Source organism: Dermochelys coriacea, chromosome 3 (genome assembly GCF_009764565.3).
Source record: "Dermochelys coriacea isolate rDerCor1 chromosome 3, rDerCor1.pri.v4, whole genome shotgun sequence".
NCBI lineage: Eukaryota > Metazoa > Chordata > Testudines > Dermochelyidae > Dermochelys > Dermochelys coriacea.
In genome coordinates this window covers 57506550-57528295 of record NC_050070.1, presented here as the reverse complement: position 1 = coordinate 57528295, position 21746 = coordinate 57506550, and the positions used below count along the sequence as shown (strand labels likewise).

Sequence of the window (21746 nt, the reverse complement as noted above, 5' to 3'; positions counted from 1 at the left end):
ATGTTTGTACAGTGCAATGGGATCCTACAGGAGCTACTAGGTGCTTCAATAATATAAATAATAAATAATAATAATAATTATTATTATTATTATTATTAAGGATTCCAGATACTTCCCATTATATGACTTTGTTTTAAGTTGCTTATAACTTGGCCAGCTTCTATCACTTCAGGTGAAATCTTCCATGCCGGGTGACTGCCTCGATATTTTTTTAAAAATTTCAGACAAAATAAGTTAGCCATTTCTGAGAATAAGGCTAGAGAAAAATAAATTGGTCTGACAATGTTAAAAATACTGGAAACCTTTGAGATGCTCTAGTGCCTTTGCAACGGGGGTGCAGAGGAGAAGGACTTGGACAAGTTGGAGGGGATGGGGCAGGAGAGGTCACACTTGGGGAAGAATCTGCACCCACACTGCACTTTTCCCTCGAGAGCCTGGAATGAAAGACAAAATTCCTGAGTTTCACTATTGCTCTGATATCAGCAAATATTTATAAAACCTACTGGTAATGTGTCCCATCCTCCCTCTCTTGCAGGGACAGACAACCCACTTTTGCTATCAATTACTCCATTAGCACAAGAGATGAAGGTTTGAGCAGTGGATCTAAAGGTTCCAATCCTGCTGCTGACCCATGGTGCTACATGATGGAATTTATCTTTTTTTCAGTGTGCTTTTTTTAAAAATATAATAAATCACACACATAAAAACCACATTAAAATAATACTGTTAAGGTTACAAAGCCAAGCACTCAAAAGTTAGGAAAACTTTTGAGTGCTTCCTCTGTGCAATCTTAATTTAGCCTCCTTATATTTATGAATTATAATAGTATTTTATTATGTGAACATATACTACTTTTTCAAAGGATACCTTAGCCCGTAAACTCCAAAGACCTCATGGGCAAAGCATTTAGTTTGTTGTTTTTTGTGTCATTTAGCATCTCTCTTAAAGCTTATTTTGTCTTTTGTACCAACAACTATATTACCAATCTCCTATTTCATTTATGGTTAGAGAGAGGTTTCAGACATTTGAAACAGAAGTGGATTCAATCCTAGTCAGGATCGTGAGGTGCACTCATGATGGTGCTGAGGATAATGGAACTTTTTGTCATTCCCAGCATGCTGCCTGGCTCTTAAACTATTTTACTGCATCTGACCTTGGAGACTAACCTAGAAGTTATCTAATGGCATCAGTGCTTAATTTGTAATGAACAAGGTGCTGGGGCTCAAGCAATTTTTTTACTTTCATAACTGACGCAGCAAGCCCAGAGATGCTGGGGCTCAGCCCCGGCAAGCCTTGGCACAAATGAAGCACTGAATAGCATTAGCAAGAAAACCTTTAATCCCTGTCAACTACTGTAACACAGCTGACTGATGTTTCATCAGGTGCTGTTCTGCTGAGATAGGAATTAAGCCATGTATAAAATGTCAAAGGGTGCTTATACAGAATGCTGTAGGAGGTAGGATGTTGGACATCCTGTTACAATTGCTGATTAATGGGAATACTTGGTAGAGTGCAATTTGGACAATAAGTGCCTCTTGATTTCACTCAATCTTTACTTTGTCTTTTTTAAGCAACTTTTAGATCAGCAAGGTCTGAGCAATTGTAATTGACCTTCTGACAGAAAACAGTTGGCCCTCAGGAAACTATTTCTATCCCAGCTACAGATCTTGGTGTCAATCATGATGGAAATTAGGAGACTGTGTTGGTGCTGGCTGCTTGAACTGTGGTGGGGGCAGGCAGGCTGAACTGATTTGAAGATAATCCTCTGGAAGTCCCCAGCCTGGTTCTCTTGTGGTGGAGAAAAGAGGATGCCTCGAGGAGGACTGGTCTAGTGCAGTATTTGCTATTGAATGAGCATGAATTATCTGGCATATTAACCAAGCTATCTGATGGTACTGTTGTGGTAGTAAGCATATGACGAAGTAATAAATCAGAGCACTCAGACCTGTGTAGACGTCTTTGTACTGAATGTCTAAATTAGTTGATTATTTTGCTAAAACCAGATAAATACACCATAGTGCAGGTGACAGATTCCCTATAATGACAGGATGCACCATTAAGAAGCAAAAGGGAGAGGCAGACTTCACCATTCCCTGGGCTGCTGCTGTTTCTGCAGCCCAGGTTCCCTCTCCTGGGGCATTATCAGAAAGAGGAACTGTCTATCTTCAATTAGGAAGTAAAGGAATACTTAGTGACATGGATGCTTTTTAAAAGATAAAGAAATATTTTAAGAGCTCCAGAATGGTCTTTATAATCTTCCTGACCTTCCCTAATAAGAAATGCCACATTACTAAAAATAGCACTTAGACATTTTAAATGGTGATTGTTGTCACTATAAGGAGACTGACTACTGGATAATTGGAAGGGATTTTAACACAACAGAGGCCACACACATGACACTGCAGTGCCAAGCTATAAATCTATTAAATCCTGTATATATAAATCAGTGCAAAGCTATTATATATGTCACATATATATCCAGTCTCAAATTTCTCACAAAAACATAAAAGAAGACTAACTAAATGTGTAAACATTTTATGTTTCCTGTGTTTTGTGTAACTGCTATCAAAACTTTAAAGGGATCAGTAAAGTTTGGATCTCAGATGTAGGTTAATTCCTCATTGGGAGAAAAATAGCTTGTTGTAGACATAGAATGCTATATATCTTAATGTAATATAATTACAAGTGTGTTCATTCGTAGAATGCAAAAGCAGAGTGCATTTTATAAGCTTACATTTGTAGCTTTCAGACATCCAGCAAAATACACCAGATTCACATTCTCTGCAAAATAGTTTCTCTCCAGCTGAAACAGTTGCAAATCCCAAGTGCTCAAAAATCATGAGTCAGACCCACCCCCCCAATCATGAGATTAGCATACAAATCATTAGATGTTTTAAAATCAGTTGCGGAGGGGGACGCAGGAGAGGAGGTTGTTTTGTGTTATGATTTTTAATCCTTTAGAAGGAAGAGGCCCACGCTCAATCTGTGTATGATCATTTCAGGTTCAAAATCACCCTTAAATACACACACAGAAATACAGTGCCTATGGCTAGTGCAGAGAGGGAGTTCATTTGCCCTGTTCAATTCCCTGTGGTGATAGCAAAAGTCATTCCATCTCCACCCCATTCCCTTAGCAACATCCTATCTTCTTTACTTTCATTACACCTCCTTGACCACTCACATCCTCCTCTCCATGCTCCCTCAGATTGTCTTCTCCCCCACATGGCTCCTATGGTCATTTGCTCACTCTGCATATTATCCTTCCCTTTCCTTTGCTCTCCTTCCTCTCTGGCACCCTTTATTCCCCCCATAACCCAAGTCTCCATCATTTCTCCCACAGTGTCTTTCCTCCTAGTTTTCTGTCAGTTTCTTAAACATACATCATAAGAGATGGCCATCTTCCCTGAGGGCAATCTGGCTTCAGTCCCATCGAGAGCCATGGGAAATGATAGTTATCACTACTAATGTCTGTACTTACTCTCCCCTTGAAGGTTGTTTTTTTTTTTTTAAAAAAAAGCATGGGCAAAATTCTTTTTCTTTCTTACAATACATGACACAAAGTTTTCCCATTGTAAAAATATATAAATAGCCTCTTTCAAAGTACAAACATATAAAGCACAAGGCTACCGCAAAAATGACTGAAATTTGAAATTTAGCAAGGCCATTTTATTCACTAAGGGTTGTATGATTTGTCTATCTTCAGGGGAAAACCAAAACTCAACTTATAAGCATATAAGCAAGTTTTGAGCATGCACAATGGCATCCTTTAAGTTTTTTAGCACAGCATAATAATGCACTGAACCTTTTTCAAAACATAGTGTTAAATCCTGGCCTCACTGAAATTAATGCGAAAACTTCTATTGACTTATTTAGGGCCACGATATCGTTTACAATGCATATTATCTGTGCCTGTGCTGGCACAGGAGCTGCTACTGGGAAAGGAAAATTAAAAAAAATACAAAATAAAATTAAACAATAAAAAAGCAAAAACCTCCTACCTTTAGACTAAGCATAGAAAATCATAGGCATGGGGGTGGGGGGAATTAAAGATTCAGTATAATCTACAATCTGTCTGCAATATTTACTACATTATACAAATTATAAGCTTTTTGTCTGAAAACAAAATTAAATTTCTATCTCTTTTTCAATGCAGCTATTCACCTCTCATTGTGTAAATAGGGGTACTGCTGTCTAGCTGACCCAGTCTTACAGAAATCTGTCTCCAGCAAAAGTGATATCTTACCCCTTTTTCACTGTCTCATCAAGATGTGCACTTAAACCTAACTGGAATCAGTAGAATACTATCATTATTAAGCACATATATTTCTTTTCCTTTCCATTTGTTGTTAAAATGAAGAATCTGGGTGCAAAACTCCTATATTATTATAGCATCAAATGTGAAAGTTAAAATCACAATAAATGCACAGTAAAACTCAATAAAAGCAAAAGTTAAAGTTCCAGCAGCAATATTAAAACATTGCATAATTGCAAATTGTAGTATTTTCTAATATATGTCTTTTAATATATTTCTAATTACAAGGTGAAATGGATACCTTAGAAAATAAAGAATGTACAGCATGTCCATGTTAACATTGCTATTTGCGTGCGGCAATTCTTTAATTTTTGCAACTTCAATTGTGCAACTTTTATGTAATATTAAGATCATCTCTTTTGCAATTATTTATTGTTACCTTCACATTTTGTACATAGATTTGTCTCATTGTCAAAATTATTTTTAAAATGTAAGAAACCAGGAAGAAATATCAGTGGTGAAGTACAATAATAAAGCAATCTTTCACTGCTTCAACATATTATACTTTTTGATCCAAATCCCGATCCTAGAGATCCAGTGCCAAAACTTCAAGACTTAATGGGTGAAGGATTTGAATCATTAAATTTACACAAAAGCGACTTTTGATCTTGGCCTATGGGTTTATCCATAAATAAAGAAAGCCAGAAAACTTGTATACTATGACATAACACATATGAGGCTAACATACCAGGCAATGACAATCTTGTAACATAGATGTGAACTCATCAGTACTTTAAACAAAGGCAGCATGAATTTTTGTTAGTAATTTTATAAATTTAGCATTTTACAGGTGACATTTAAAGTAGCAGCAGGTGCACTGGAATCAATTTGACTCAGAGAGAAGGTTGCTGCATATTGTAGCATCAATCCTACCTTTCTGTTTCAGATGTGGAGTCTTTCCTAGTCTGTTTTTGGCTGTTATATCTTTCCACTTTTCTGGACTGCCTGTGAAATGAGATGTCAAAAAAATGAAAAAAAGAAGAAAAGATACAGGAAATATGAAGAATAACGATTTAATTATGTATTATAATGATAATGAAAAGTGGTTGATAGATGGAAAAATGATAACTATCTTTATGAATGGGCTGTTGAATTAGTAGTTTAAATCACAAGACCCTTTTCTATTATTGCATTAAATTAGTTCAGAGTTGCTGGTGTGATGGCAGTGAGCTGCCAAACAGGAGACCTCACTCAATGCTAGAGAAGAGAAAGATAATTAGTTCGGACTCTTGGGGTAGGTAGCTAGTTGCATCATTTTTTAACAAGACTGCTCTCAGGATTAGAAATGAGCCCTCCAGTAGCTCCTAGGTCGTCCCTTGACAAGAAAATAGTGCTGTAAGAAAGAGCAGTTGCAGAAGGTACTGGGGACTAATAGAACACTCAAATGTAAATCTGAAAAATGTTTTTAAATAACTTTTTCAAGTAACAAAGAAAACAAAATATTGTAATGAAGATCAAGTATAAATTACACTGCATATCAGTAAAACCTTGTCTTATATTTTACTGTACCAAGATTGCTAAAATGTTTGGAAAACTTCTATAACAATTCAATAATACTCTCTTTCTATCAAATATTAACCAGTTGTTATCAGAACATATGTCTGAACCTATTTTTTAAAAATATGTAATTGGGTCACGTAAATTTAGTTAGCTTCCTTATACCTTTTCCATATCTATCTTTCACAAAGAGCCACAAAAGAGCTGAGATTGAAATTTTGTTTGTTTCCCACTTTCCAACAGTCAGCTCTTCATCTGATTATATAACATGCATTTGCTGGGCCGTATTTTAATTTGTCTATCTTAACCTAGTTGAAAGATAGATCAGCTATTCCTTAAGCAGTAGAGGTAGTCTGATTTTCAGTGACCTTGCTATGGGCATTACACTAGTCACCCTTTGGGGCTGGGAAAGAATTTTCCCATCACTGCTAGATTGGCCTGGGTGGTTTGTAGGACTTGGCTTCCTCTCAGCAGCTCAGGGAACTGGTGGACAGGGTAGGTTGTAGGGTGCTCATGTTGTCACTATCTGACAAATGTCCAGTGCAGGTACTTGTTCAATAGGGCGATCCTAATAAACCGGACTTGGAATTAGTATTAGCGAGGAGTGTCCCTTAAAGAAGATGAGGAAGAAGGCTGGGTCTCCCACTATCTGGTAGGGAGATTTTCTCCACACCCTCAACCTTTGTATGAGGAAAGCGCCATCGGGTCCCAGCAACAGTACTGGGAGCAGCTTAAAAGTTTGGTGGTGGACACTGGTGGACCTTCACTGGATGAATTACTGCAGGATAATTTCCCAGATGTGTTACTAAAATTGCCATCATTAAAACATATTCCCAGTGTTTTACTTTTCTTCCTGTGATGCCCAGGTCAATGAATAGTCATTACAAGCCTGCAAAATTATGTAAATGACAACAGCTTTGCAGGAAAATTCTCCTGAAAACTAGTACTATTCTTTGTATCTTACCTGGTTGTTATAATTTGTATAAAATAAAAATACTTCTATGGAGAAGAATATGGAGAAGAATATGGAGATACCAGGGCAATTTCTGCACTGTTATGGCAATGTTATTGAGGACAGAATGTGGGTCAGGAAGTTAAGAGGGACTTCTTGTTCTCATTCAAGACATTGCAGTGGGTGTCTGAGAAAATCGCTAAATTCAGCTTTCTTGTCATTGATATGCAAGTTATATGGAAAGTTCAGCCTTGAAGGTAGAGAAGGTCTGGTGCTACTCTCACAGATACCAGTGTCAATCAGGAATAACTTGCCTGAAGTCAGTTATACAACAGCATAAAACTAAGTAGAGATTCGGGCCTTCTATGTGCACGTTATCTCATTGCAGACTATGGCACCATGAAAAGGACTGCCCCAGAAGGGGGAAATACAGCTGAGCCCAAGATAAAAATTATGGACTTGCAGTTGATAGCCAAATCAAGGCTTTCATTAGAGTCAAAGGCAGAAATGTGATGTACAATTTGATTGAATTGGGTACCATGAAGATACACAGTAAGTGGTATACATGATTGTACACCCCCACCTGTCTGTATCTAATGGTTGTCTCTTGTCTTATACATAGATTGTAAGATGTTTGTGGGCAGGGACCATCTTTTTCTTCTGTTTGTACAGCGTCTAGCACAATGGGGTGCTGGTCCATGACTAGGGTTCTAAGTGACACTGTAATACAGAGGAGGAGGAGGAGGCAAGCCTATTAACTGAAGAGTATTTTCAGTGCATGTTTTCACCGCCATGATCCAGAGATTGCAAATATATTATCAGGAATCTCTACATGGGCTCTGCATTTGTGGAACATGCTTTCCACTATTATTTATAATTCTTTGTTTGTGTCCATATTTACAAGTCAGATCCTGTTAATTTCTGTTGCTATACTGTAAGGTGCTCTCAAACATTTGTGTGAGAGACATTTTATAGGTTCAATGCTCGTTGCTTTTGTGGTGTTGTATGCTTTTTTTACCCTATCACAGAATGAGGCCAGGAAACAACTGATATCCAGCTCTCTCTACAGGATGTGGCCATCAGTGTTCCCTTAAATACACAAAGCCTAGTTGTCACAGGTATGTCTACATAGCATCTTGTAGTGAGTGGGGAGTAAGCCTCTCAGCCCTGGTCAAGAGGGCCACAACTTCAAAACACTGTCTATACAGCTATTTTTAGATCATTAGTGCCAGCCACACTAACCCGAGTCTGTTGAGCCTGGAGCTCAACCTGCACCCGAGTCTGGAGCTGGATAATTTGCTCCAAAATCCTGTGTAAACATACACTGAGAGATAACCAGTGTAGACTGCCATTCAAATGTGGTAAAAAAGGCATAAAAGAGAGTGATTTTTGCTCACCGTTGCGCAAGGTATGCTGACAAACCCTAAATTCTATGTTTCATAGGAAATAGGACTGGAAGAGATGCACAAGGAATTGATGTTGATAAAATCAACTTCATGCACTAAGCTAGGCAGGTAAAATGCAGAAATAAAAGACAGATGAAAGATCCATTTCAAGATTTGTATTTTAGACCTTGTGAAAATGAGAAGAAACTCGGTGTCTGAACTGGAAATTGTGTACACAGACATTAGAGCAAATTATAGCTAAAATAATTGATCACAGATGATTTTCATGTTCTCCTCTAGCTATTGTAATGTTTGATTAGTATTAAACCATTATATAGTATGTTTCACAGGTAGGAACAGAAAGGGGAAACACATCTGAAACAAAATAATTTTGCATGCATGAAAATCTTGTTAGCAGTTGTATTCTAGTGACTAAAAGCATGAAGGTTTTTACAAAAAATCTCTACAAAAATTAGTTAATTAACAGGTATAATCCTGTTCCCCACCATGCGCTTTACTTTAAACTTCCGTTGCATTTATTTTCCTTACATAATTCTTTTACTCCCCTATATGCAGCCAAATTTAAGGAGCATAAATCAGGAGATCTGTGTTAGTATTTAAGATTCTTTACAGATGCTGCAACTGTCTTTGAAGGCCCCAAAACATGGAAGTATGTGTTTTTCTTTAAGTATCTGAGTAGCCCCATTGAGTTCAATTAGTTCAATGGGGCTACTCATTGGCTAGATTATCTCAGCCCTTAGAGGACTATGCAGCAGAGTAAGATCACCTTCCTCTTACTCCCAACTGGCCCTGCTCAGATTGTGACTATTACTGCCGGGGGAGTGGGAGTGCCCCAGAATCAGTGCCTGATTCTCCTCACTACAAACAGGTGGGAAGAGAAGGACTGGGAATAGGAAGAGCCCTGGTTACACCTGTTTATGTGCTGAGCACACAGGCAGGAATAAGCTGCTCTATGAAAAGGGGTGAAGAAACTTACTGCTTCCCAAGAGAGAGCAAGGGAAGAATTGAGACTGTCATAATCAGTTCTCTGGTCTGCTCCTGGGGGAGCACACCTTGAGTCACAATTCACTTTGTGCTTTCCCCTTGTTCTGGAGGGTGGTGATTTGTTGCTGCCCTTTTCCAAGAGCAAATTATAATACCCCTCTCCTTATCCATGCAGACTCAACTGCTGTGCCCAGCTCATGAGACAAATAAGTGGGAGCTGTGCACCCAATATATGCTTTAATGCCTGTGCCCAATGTCCAGAGAGTGCATACATGTATATGGTGGGCACTTACTCCATGTTCAAATTTAGCCACTTAGTGCGCTATATATAAAGAGGTTAAATATGTTAGTATGAAAAAACAAACAGCTATAATGTATATTTAGCTATAAAGAGAATGAAAAAGCATATTAAATACAATATTTATAACAGAGCATGTTGTCAGGGAAGGAAATTGTTCACGGTTCATAAATTAGAATTTACTTGGAACTTAAATTTGATTTAATAAAGATACCTCTGTGTTGCTCCAGGTTTAGCACTTAGGTGGTTTATACTGTCTTGTTTTGGAATGCAAGACTCCAGCGTCCTTGTTCTTCACAAATTTTGGAAACATGGAAGTGAATTGGACAGAATGGACAGAAACAGAGAGATGGTCACATGCAGTGAAGATGGAGACATGCAATCAAAATATATAACCCAATAGCATTCAGGTACTAAGTACTGACCAAACTGCATTTCTGATGTTCCCTTTATTCATATGTTTAAAGGGGATATTTTACAAATCTGTGACACCATGGTAAGTACAAAAGTAAAACATCAGTGACTGAAAAATGTAAAATCTATATTGAACTACAGCACTGTAGCTCACCAATTGCCATTTTCCTTATTGAGAATAAATCTAAAAATTTGTCCATTAGAATAATAGATAAATGCTTCTTCCTCAATCCAAATGAAAATTCTAGTAGTATTTGAAAAAATAATATTTTGTTATTAAGTACTGGCAAGTTATCTTGATTAAAATCAAATAAATTCTGTTTGCATTTAAGGAAACTTTCCTAAATATCCATACTAAAATTACCAGATGTTTTGCTGGCGTGATAAGTAACTGCTCAATAATCACATGAAGGCAGCAAACTGACCCAGCAAGAATATTTTAAAAAAATGTATTCTAATGATGGTCAAAATATCTCTCTTGTAATTTCTATACTATTTTCATTTTATGCTTAAACTCTTTTAACATATTTACAATTTATCCAGAACTCACAATTTGACTTAAATATAACTGTTCTGTCAGTTTTCACATGCAGGCCACTGTACAAAAGAGAACTTTTTTCCAGACTCGATCTGTAGGTCTGGGTTTTTTTCCAGGTACCAAACTCAGTTACACAGGATAAATAAGATATCTAGTAATGCTTTATAGTATAACCTCAGCCTTTCAGCTATCTTAAATTAAGATGTTCATCTTTGACTTCTGAATGTCAGTGCCAAACTGACTGAAAAATTATGTGGCTATTACTACTTATCACTATATAATGAAAAGTGCAAGATTTGCTATAAGGCCATATCTCTAACTTTAGAAGACGCAGTTGAGTAATTTTCATAGTTTTAAAAGTTTATTTTTTATTCTTCATTATTTGCAGACCCCTTTAAGAAATGGGAAAAAAATGTCCCCTATTCAGTTTGGATCTGATTCTACAAACTCATACATGAGTAAGTTTGCTCATACTAGTAGCCTCACTGATTACCATGTGTGAACATAACACAGCATTGGCCATATGTGAAGGGGTTGTTTCACCGCTCGCACCTCCCTGAGGTGGGGTGTGGCATGGCAGCTCTCTCTCCACTGCTGCGGTGGTCTGCCTCTTTCTGTGACTTGGCCCTCCAACCAGGTCCCTTCAAAGTCTCTCCACTTTCAGGATAGTCCATAAACAAAAACCAAGGGGAACGAATAACATGATTTTGGCAATTAATTGATCTTTAAATATTCATGGTAAATAGGCCCAATGGCCTGTGATGGGATGTTAGATGGGGTGGGATCTGAGTTACTACAGAGAATTCTTTCCTGGGTATCTGGCTGGTGAATCTTGCCCATATGCTCAGGGTTTAGCTGATCACCATATTTGGGGACGGGAAGGAATTTTCCTCCAGGGTTGATTGGAAGAGGCCCTGGAGGTTTTTCGCCTTCCGTGTAGCATGGGGCACGGGTCACTTGCTGGAGGATTCTCTGCTCCTTGAAGTCTTTAAACCACGATTTGAGGACTTCAATAGCTCAGACATAGGTGCGAGGTTTTTTGCAGGAGTGGGTGGATGAGATTCTGTGGCCTGCGTTGTGCAGGAGGTCAGACTAGATGATCATAATGGTCCCTTCTGACCTTAATATCTATGAATCTATGAAATCAACAGAGTTAGTAAAAGAGAGACTGGGAAGTGCCTCCCTCTCAGATTGTATTAGAATCAGGCCTTCTCTTTTCTCAGAGAGAGACCTTCAAACAGTTATTGTCAGAAAAGTTCCTGCCTTCCCTTGGGCCTTCCCTCAGGAGCTGAGGGTTGAAGGTCTGTTCTCTTCCCTGGCTTGCCCACATGTGAGCTGTCCTGCATGTTTGGAATCAATATATGTGTTGATTCTAGAAAATCTAAATGTGATGCCTTATTATGATGCCTTATTATTTTGCACAAATGGCTTATGAAATATTTCTTTAAGAAAACGTAAGATTAGAGACAGAGTGAACCTTTGTGCCAAATTTTTGATATTTTTTTCTTCACCTGACATAGGGACATCTGTCTGCATGGTGGCGTCTCTCCTCCTAAATTTAGCCTCCCCCACAGTAGCATTTCCAGCAAGCTGCGCCCACCTAAGAGACTTTGATGGCATGGATGAAACTCCTGCTGTTTACTATTTGTCAAGAGCAAGTTGACTGAAGGAAGTTGAGATAGTCAAGATCTCTCAAATTCTTAAACTTACTTTCAGTGTAAAATAGTGAGCTAAGTAATTTGAAGAAGGGCCTCCACAACAAAAGGATCAATACGTCCCAGAGATACAAGCTGGGGCAGCTGGGTAGTGAAGAATTCTTGTTTCTGCCCACCCTTCTCAACAATTCGATGTGAGGTCAGCACCATTTAATGATTGGCACCACAAACAGGATTACACAGTATTCCATATATACATACTGTGCCTGACCTCTTAATTCTTGCCTAGGTGAAGATAAGCCTCTACCTCTTCTTTTCTTGCCTTCCAGAAAGTGGATGATATCACAAAGGCCACATCCCAGGCTAGAAAGTAAAGATTGACACTGGTTTCTCCTACTTCTATAGAACTTAATTGTATGTTTTCACAAGTGGATGTTAGTTTGGAAGTAAGAGTTTTACAATTTGATTTATTTAAAGTAAATGTTTTACTTTTAATTTCTGGGGAAAAACATATCTATTTGTTACTGTTTTTAAAAAAATGAGGGAGGATTTCTTTGCTCATATCTTGCTGATGAAAATTATAATTTATAACAAATACAGATATAGTTAACATGTTTCTGACATATGCAGTATAGTCATAGCCACGTTGGTTCCAGGATATTAGACAGACAAGGTGGGTGAGGCAATATCTTTTATTGAACCACTTTCTTTTGGTGAGAGAAGCAAACTTTTGAGACACGGGGAGCTCTTCTTCAGACCAGACCTGAAGAAGAACTCTATATGATTGAAAAGCTTGTTTTCTCACTCACAGAAATTGGTCCAATACAAGATATTACCTCACCCATCTTGTCTCTCTGTTTCTGATGTCTGTTTGTCTGTATTCCTTATCAGACTTTTGAAAGCACCTTAGCTTGCTTTATATGGATGCAACTAATTCCAAATCTGTAGTTAATTGAGGTGCCCTTTCTAGTATACAGGCAGGTTATTCAAATTTTGGAAGTGAGGATTCTCTGTGTCCCAAATCTGAGGTCATCTTAAAGTGTAGCTCAGTGTCAGGTTAAACTATAACCTATTTGAGAAAATATATCATTATTTTCCTTCAAAAGACAATGTATTCATTTTAAGGAAATTTTCAAAGGCTATTTTAAAAAATTGGGTTTCTGGACTTTGTTTTTTGTGGGTTTATTTATTTATTTGTTTGTTTTTTTGCTTTGCTTCTTTATAATTTATAAAGGAGTGTGAAAGCTTTTAAAACTGTTTTCTGCATTTCTACCTTAATTATATCAAGAATGTCAAGTTTGGTTTTCCCTGGTTTTGCTGAAAGACTCTGGAAGGTCTCAGGGAGGCTTACTGAGAGCTTTCACACTTTAATGGAAAGGGACAAGAATGTTGAATTTTAACAGAAGCTTCTTTTAGCCAAAATGTTAATTAGCGATTGAAGTTAAATATATACTGTTAATAAAACAAATAGTCCAAATAAAAGTCCCTTCTATTGTCAATTGCTCAACTTTCACTCACTTGGCTCCTCTCATCACTTGTGATATTACCTTTTCCCTAGTTCAACTATAATCATAAAATCTTGAAGGCTAGACAGGATCTGAATTTCTAATGTGAAAAACAAACAAGGGGTAAAAAACTCTGAGGTCTTTATAACATATCATAAAGAAGAAAAAAAAGAAAACAAACCCACGATTTTTTAATATTTTTGAGTTAATATATGTATTGTATATCTTGAGCACAGAATGCAAATTGGTCCAATTTGTATGATAATTCTGGGATGTACACAAATGGAGTCTGACATGACAGCTGTCAAATTCAATTTATCTGTGAAGTCAGGATTTAAACTTGGCTATGAAAAGCTAGTCAAGTAACCCAGGGTGTCACTCAGAGCCTCCCCTCAACCATCAGTTGTTATTTTGACAAGCCTTCACAAAAGCATACCAAAGATGGGAAAGTCTAGTACTGAATGGTACTAGCTAATATACAGAATTGCTTGTGAAACAGATTTTTAAGGTAGAACAGATTTTGTACAATAATTAGTACAAAATGTAAGAGAATTCTAATTGTATAAATGTAATTTGGTTTTGGTTTTCTCTTTTACATTATACACAAAGTGAACTGAATAGAAAAGAAAAAGAAAAAAGATGATACTGATTTAAAATCTTAGCTTTAACTATTTCACTATTGATCATTCTAGCAGAAATATACAATTGCTCTGGGATTGTGAGTCAACTACATAAGCAGAGTATCACCATATTCAATCCTACTCCTTTGCAACAAAAGTCTGCTTAATGGGCAAGGGAGTGTGGTGTATTTAAAAATTGAATAACTTAACTCTTGGGAACGGATCAGGAAATGGGTTTCAGTTACAACAAACTAGTCAAGTACCCAAAGGTTCATCTACCCCTAATAACTGAATAAATATATTTTATCCCAGATAAGGAAGTTAAACCACTTTAAATTCTTAGGGCCAAATTCAGAGGTGATGAGTAGACTGTATAAATTGGACTTCTCACCTACTTGTTGGACATCCATATTCTACTGTTCTGTAAAGGAGCCTAAGTTGCTGTAAATTCTGTCTGTCGTGGAGACAGAAGAAAGTGTAAATAAGCAGCATCTGAGTAGCAAAAAGAGTACGGCATTAATGCATGCCTTTTTCTGCACCTCAGCCAGGAAATCACACCAACGAGACATAAATGAAAAGAAAGAAAAATGTTTCTTCTTACTGTTTCTTACAATGTCTATAGAAAGACACTTATATCAAACTGAGAATTTTACAATTTTTTCGTGATTTAAAAGCTTTTACCATAATAGTTTTCCTCTTATGCAGACACTTTAATGTAATAAACTTATTCAAATAAAGACAGAAAAACAGATGATGGGAGTACACTCTATGGTTACAATCTTGAAGTCCTCAGGCAAAAGTCCCAATGACACCAAGAATAAAGATGATTAAGTAAGGATTGTAGTATTAGAGTGAAATGCTGGATCCACTGAAGTCAGTGGCAAAACTACCATTGATGTCAATGGGGTCAGGATTTCTCCCAGGGGCCATACATATGATGGGCCTTATCCATCAAAGTCAATGAGAGACTTTTAATGGACTTCAAAGGGCTATTATAGTGAGAGGAAAGAGTTGCTCAAAAATGCCCATTGTTTAGAAAGTGTAACCTTTTGTAACCTTTATCTTGAAATGCTCCCAATTAATATTAAGTTGCTAAAGATAAGAGTCTAATAAACCCCATCTTAGTTTTCAGGTTGGCTATAGAAAATTCTGTAATTACAGAAAATTTGTTTAGCAGAGGACCATTGGGCAACACTTTAAATAATACAAGCAGACTTTATTCAAAAGGAAAATGATTAGGTAAGCAAACAGATATGCAATTACTACCTACACAATACTACAATTATACATATGTTCAAAGATGAAATAGTGTATATCAGTGAGTAATCAGTCCACTGACAACAGCGTGAAGTACAGCTTTATAATCCTGAAATCTAACAGCTAATTGGCGCTCCCCTGCAATGTTGCAAGGCTATGCCTTTTTCAATCTATTATAATATTAATTAACATTAAACTACCCCTTATCATAATTATATTTCCATCATTTGCTTATTGGCTCTTTACCTTACACATTATTTAAATTTACTTCTGCATTTACTTCCCATTCTATCAATATAGATAGCATTTTAATACAACATTCCAAAATTCTCAAAACACTTATTAAAAACCTTGACCAAACCAGTTATAATCAAAACATCGCAGCAATATAACCCTAAATCATGTCCTTGCTAAATTCAAATTTCCTGTCTTGCTGTCTCCAACTTATCTCCAACTTTCTCACACTAGCAACTCCAATTTCCCATACTCCTCTACACTTAGGTTTTAGGCCTAAGTTAGCTTAACTTCTACTTAATTCTTAACCTAAACCATCCACTAGGTTACATAAATACGGACTATATTTACTAATTGTACTATCTTTACTAATAATGTCCTTTTGGAAGTATCAAAATACAAAAACAGAGATCATATTCGACTCAGTAGTACAGTCAATTAAATGTTTAGGTATGCAGTGACTGCAAGATGGAGCCAGTTTTGGAATTAAAAAACATCATGTGATAATTTAAAAACATACTATTGCGCATAGAAATGGAATCCAGGTATAGCTATAGTATTCCCACTAAAGTTGGTGGCAATATTTCCAAGGCAAGGCAAAACAGACTTTGGCATAAATGTAGGTGCTCTTAAGCAGAAAGAGAAGATCAGCACTACAGAAACTGTAATGTTACTTGTATACTGTAATTTTGAGAGTTAAACCTCATAAGAGCTGCATAAACACTTTTTTAAAAATTAAGAATGAGCAGATTTACTATAACACATCAGGATTTAAAGGGTAGGAAGAAAATCTTGCTCTTGCGTTACATTCAAAGTGCTGAATTAATATCTTATTTGATTTAAAAAGTGAATCTAGTAGAAGAAATGACAACATATGAGAAGAATGTTACTATTAAAAATACAAGGCATCAAAACTGATTTGAAGAAGAAAACCAGAGCAAGAAACAAAACAATGGAAGGTGCTTACATTCATCACAATTGGCAAATCAGCATATAAACTGGATCCAAAGCACTGGCATTATTGGTCAAAACCTACCTTGTAGGGAAACCTGCCCCTGAAGATAACCTTCATTTATGAAAGAATTTCATAACCATGCCAATTATTATATATACCAATTAATATGTCTCTCTCTCTGTGTATCTGATTTTTTTCTCATAAGCATTTTTCAGAGAAAGAAACATTATTGAGGTTAAATTAAAAAAAAAAGGAAGAAATAGGCTCTCTGACAGATACATATATTATAAAGCACCACAGGGGAAAAAACCCTACATTTACAGAAACCGGGGGGTGGGGGGGAAGAATGAAGAGTCCATTAATATGGAAGTTTCTACATCAGATTAGACATCTTGTTTTCAGAAACTATCCCTTGGAATGTTCACACCATCAGAAGACTTGACTAGGGGCAAATTCCTAGGTGCTTTATAATAATTCAACAAAATGCAGAAATGAATTTTGAGCTGACACTTTACTTTGATTCTGTCATAGTTAAAGTTTATTAAATATCTTTTTAAAACTTTGTTATACTTCTCTCAGAGTGCAAGATGCAGTAAGCCCCTTTTCAGTTAGGAGGAGTTGGCTAGTACCTGTCATCCTCCGGAGATGCATGCTGGATATGAATCCTGGGACTAGTAGGTCGTCTCCTCTCTAGGGAGGGGGACCATCTACTCCTGTTTGCCCATTAATAAAACAGGAAAAAAATATTTAGTGAGTGAAAAAATTAAAATAGGTATGGGCATCGAGACTGGAAAAGTACCCCAAAAAGTAATGAAATTGATTGTTTTTAATACAATAATTCTTACTAATTTTTTTATAAATTTGGATACACTATTCTTATGGCTGTTTGTTGTGGTATATTTTCTATATAGCACTAAACTACACAAACAATTATAATGAGTGTACAAGCATGCACAATTTAGAGTGATTTAAATAATTTTCATGGCATATACAGTATTTCAAACATCCTCAAATGCTAGAAAATCTAAAAACCTGTTATTCATATAAGAAGTTGGAATTATGAACTAGAAGAACTTTTCAGGTGTTGACTGGCTGTTATTTTCCTCTTTCATTTTCCCAAGGGTTTATTCCCCCATTAACTGCACTGAACAAAATTTTTCCAGTAAAAATACATGGTTTTAAATTACAAAGAGACCCTTAAGAGGATTAAAGCATCATGTTACACTGCTAACTGCAGAATGTGGGGCATAAAGTGATCTGTTTTCCTAGAGGTCATCCTATGTCACTATCTGCTCTACTCATCAGCTTGTAGAGACCCCTATTTAATGTGCAATGGAAGGGCTCTGTGCAGTCCAAAATTTTCTTTGAGGCTGCCAAGACACAGGAGCTCTGAAAGTTTTTTGGGTAATGCAGCATTGGAGGATATTACATCTTCCAAGAGGGGTAATGCTTTCTTGGTGACAAGCATGTGTTTTTACTCTTTACATTACATGCTCATTAAAGACTATTTATTTTCGAGGAGGAGAGCCTGTGACACCATCCATCCCAGGTTCTTTTGTTGCTGAGCACTGTTACAGAGACAGACAATAAATTTTTAAAAGGCAGGATCAGCCACTATTGACTTCTGAGTTGAATTCCTTTATATAGCTGAGACAAGTAGAAGAGATGAGATTCATCAAATTTTGAGCAGGGGGTTGGACTAGATGACCTCCTGAGGTCCCTTCCAACTCTTATATTCTATGATTCTATGAAGTTAACTTGTCCAAAAAGGTAAGGCAACACTTGGGAGCAAGAAGCTCTCTCAAATCTTGCTAAGTATAATTATTATTTTAAGAAGTTTAATATATTAACTATTATTGTTGAGTCTAGGTTAAATAAATTATATCCTTATTTAATAGTCAAGCTAATAATGTTATATTTATGGTAAATATTGTAAATGTGCATGTTAGTAAAGAGAAATTAATTAGTATATATTTGTGTGCCTGGACTAGTGCAAACTTATAAAATGTCTTTTATATTTTAAAAAAATGTGCAATCAAGTTTTATTAGTTCATGCCAGTCTCTTTTTATTGATTTTATAAATGAAAGAAAAAAATCTTTAATCAGCATGGGGAACATTCGTATTTGTAGTAGTTTTTTCTTTCAAAAGCTCATTTGATTTGGAACAATAAAAAGGCTCAATCACAATGGAAAGATAATATAGTATAAACCTAACACTGCTTAGTTTTGAAAATACAGGCAAGAAATCATTTTGTGTATCTATATATATTTACATTAGCAGAGTAATATTTTACATGAACTATTCACTTTCTGAGGCAACCTTCCAGTCCATTTGTTAAGAAACAGTGTTTCACTTATGGAACATGCAAATAACAAAAGTTTCAGGGAGATTTAGCATCACTTCACATTTAGGTAGCTCTTTTAAAAGATTCCAAAGGGAATAGGTTGTTAGCAGTTAGTTACTTTTTCTCTCCAAAGCAAGGGTTAAAGAAAATGTTAATGCATCAGTGCACTCAGTCAAAGCCCTTAATATGCTGATATCCTCTACAAATATTAAATTGCATTTTTATAGAATGTTATTAATTTTGCTCATCATGCATTATGAACGTTGACAGCATACTCCGTTTCCGTAAATTTCAATGGTGCTTAACCTTACATACCAGGGGTGGCCAAACTGTGGCTCGCAAACCACATGCGGCTCTTTTACAGTTAGAGAGTGGCTGACAGAACTCCCCAGACCCCCCGACATTCTCCACCTACCAGACTGGTTGGGGGGGAGTTTGGGATCTCTTCCTTGTAGTGGGATGGTACAGTAGGGGCTTCTGCCTAGCAGGGAGGGGAGTCTTGGGGCTTTAGCCTTGTGCCCCATCAGGTGCCTCTCAGGGGGCTGAAGCCCAAGCCCCGACCCCTGGCAGGTGCACCCCGACTCTCGAACTTCTGAAGATTGTCATATGCAGCTTGGAGGGCCAGTATGTTTGGCCACCCCTGTTATATATTGTACAAAGCATGTGCAACATTACAATGCAGACAAACATGCAACAATGTACTCTCTTCTACACTGGTTGAAAAGAGGAAAAAAAACAACATAGTGCATACCTAATATAAACAACTGTTATATTGTTATGTAATCAGTTCTAATACAAATAGTCACAGTCAAACAAGAACTCTAAAAAACATGCAGTGTAAACACACTTACTTTCCTAATGTTAGAGGGTGTTTTGTTTTATTAATCGATTTATAAAAATATGAAAATATTGTGATCCTGGAGCAGAATAGGGCCGATTAGATCAAGAACAAATGATAGCTCCAATTTTTTTAATAACTATTCATGGGAATTTCATCAAGTATCTATATCCTAGGATTTCATAAGGTCATGGAGACCAGATAAAGGTACCAGAGTTTACCATCTCAAAAATCCCAATCAAGTCATCATTCCAGAGCAGCCAATATTAAAAATATTAAAAGCAAAAGCTCTTTTATGTAATTATGGTATAACTGCAGCTATGGGAGGACTTTTATCGGTATAGAAATTTTTAAAAAAATCATCACACCTCTAAGTGACAGCACTATACCGGCAGACGTTTCTAGTATAGATGAGGCCTAATTCACAGAATCCATATTTTTCAGCTAGGCATAGCGTGACCAGATGTCCTGATTTTATAGGGACAGTCCTGATTTTTGGATCTTTTTCTCATATAGGCTCCTATTACTCCCCACCTCTTCTCCCGATTTTTCACACTTGCTGTCTGGTCACCCTAGCTAGGCATGTTCTGCCTTCAGTTACCTATAGTGGAGGAGCAAATGCTGAAGAAACCCTTGGCATTATTATTACTATAATTATTTATTGATTGATATTTATCTATATTATATAGTCAAAGTACATTCACCAGCCCAGAGTTTTTAAAGAGGGAGCTAACTCAGCCTTGGGCCATGGCTAGGTAATCTGCTCTATTCACATCTGCAGTTAAGCTCAATGGCTTGGTTTCATCCACTGGTACCAAATTCATTCCTTTCCCTTCCCTACTCCTACAATTCACTGGCACTGTGTTTTAAACAGTCTTCCTTATTGTTTCCCAGTAGGACCCTTCCCAAATAACTTAAAATTGTGTAGTTCTTATCTGTCAACTATGAGAAAGTTTGCCCATATACCACTCAAATTGTATAAATGAAGTTGCCTTTGGCACTCAGTGAAATGCAATGTATATTTCAACATTTTCTGCCACCACTAACACAGCACAGCAATTTATTTAAGCAGCCTTAGGAACAGGGAAGCTTTCTGGGCATGTCCTGTGAAGTTCTGATTGCCATTTGTACGGACCCATTGCCATATAAAGTAACAGAGGAAGGCATGCAATGATGCCTTTAACAGGAACACTGGGCAGAAAGCCAGTGCCAGCATTCCACCTGACAGTGTTCAAATGGAGTTATGTTAAGATTAAATTATACAGATGCAGCGTCCTGATGCTCAAAGAGCAACCAAGGTACAATATATGAAGAGCTTAACTCCAGCTGTATGAAACCTTGCAAATTTATGTTGAAAAAAGTTTTCAAAAACAAGAATAAAAACTCTCCGAATGATTGTACAGTAAGGCTAGGCTACTGAATGTTATAGTCTATATTCTATTGTTAAGGAACTAAAAATGTCTGATGTAGCATTTCAGATGACAAGTACAATACTACACAGAGTTTAAAGATCAATACTATTTCCAATAAAACATTAATGTGCATACAAAGTGCTTTATTGTCAGTACACTAAACACAGCCCATATCACCTTGTTCAAAATGCAAGTGCAGGCACTTTAAACTTCATATTTCACACTTCATTTACTTTATATTTTCTGAGACAAAAGGGAGCCTGAACACATTTTATAATTCCTGTGAAGGAAATCTGGAATACCACCATAGGAATTCTTTATTTACACTTCTCCATAAAAGGAGAATGTACTTCAGAAACTGTGACATGATGGTAACAAACCAACCATGGTTCAATATGTGGAGTAACTGGTATCTGCTGAATAAAATCTTACAAATAAATTCTAGAAAAAGTCCACCAAAGCAAATAAGAAAAAAATTCAACATATGGCTCTGGATGAAGTATAATATAGCTAACAGATTGCTA

General features: G+C 36.7%; 1 protein-coding gene across 48 annotated transcripts in view; it reads right to left on the bottom strand.

Annotated features, from left to right (window-relative positions):
* The window catches only part of RIMS1 (regulating synaptic membrane exocytosis 1), a 490129-nt gene that overhangs the window by 133928 nt on the left and 334455 nt on the right, over window positions 1-21746 (bottom strand). For 17 of the 48 annotated variants that reach the window (XM_043510492.1, XM_043510498.1, XM_043510488.1 and 14 more), the window contains one exon: window positions 5186-5257. The exons of 19 other annotated variants lie outside the window; for them this stretch is intronic. In XM_043510492.1, coding sequence (XP_043366427.1) covers window positions 5186-5257 — 72 coding nt within the window. Of the gene's footprint in view, window positions 1-5185; window positions 5258-9663; window positions 9742-17256; window positions 17341-21746 lie in introns of all 48 variants that reach the window. 12 more of the 48 variants (XM_043510483.1, XM_043510486.1, XM_043510457.1 and 9 more) reach the window with 2 other exon arrangements.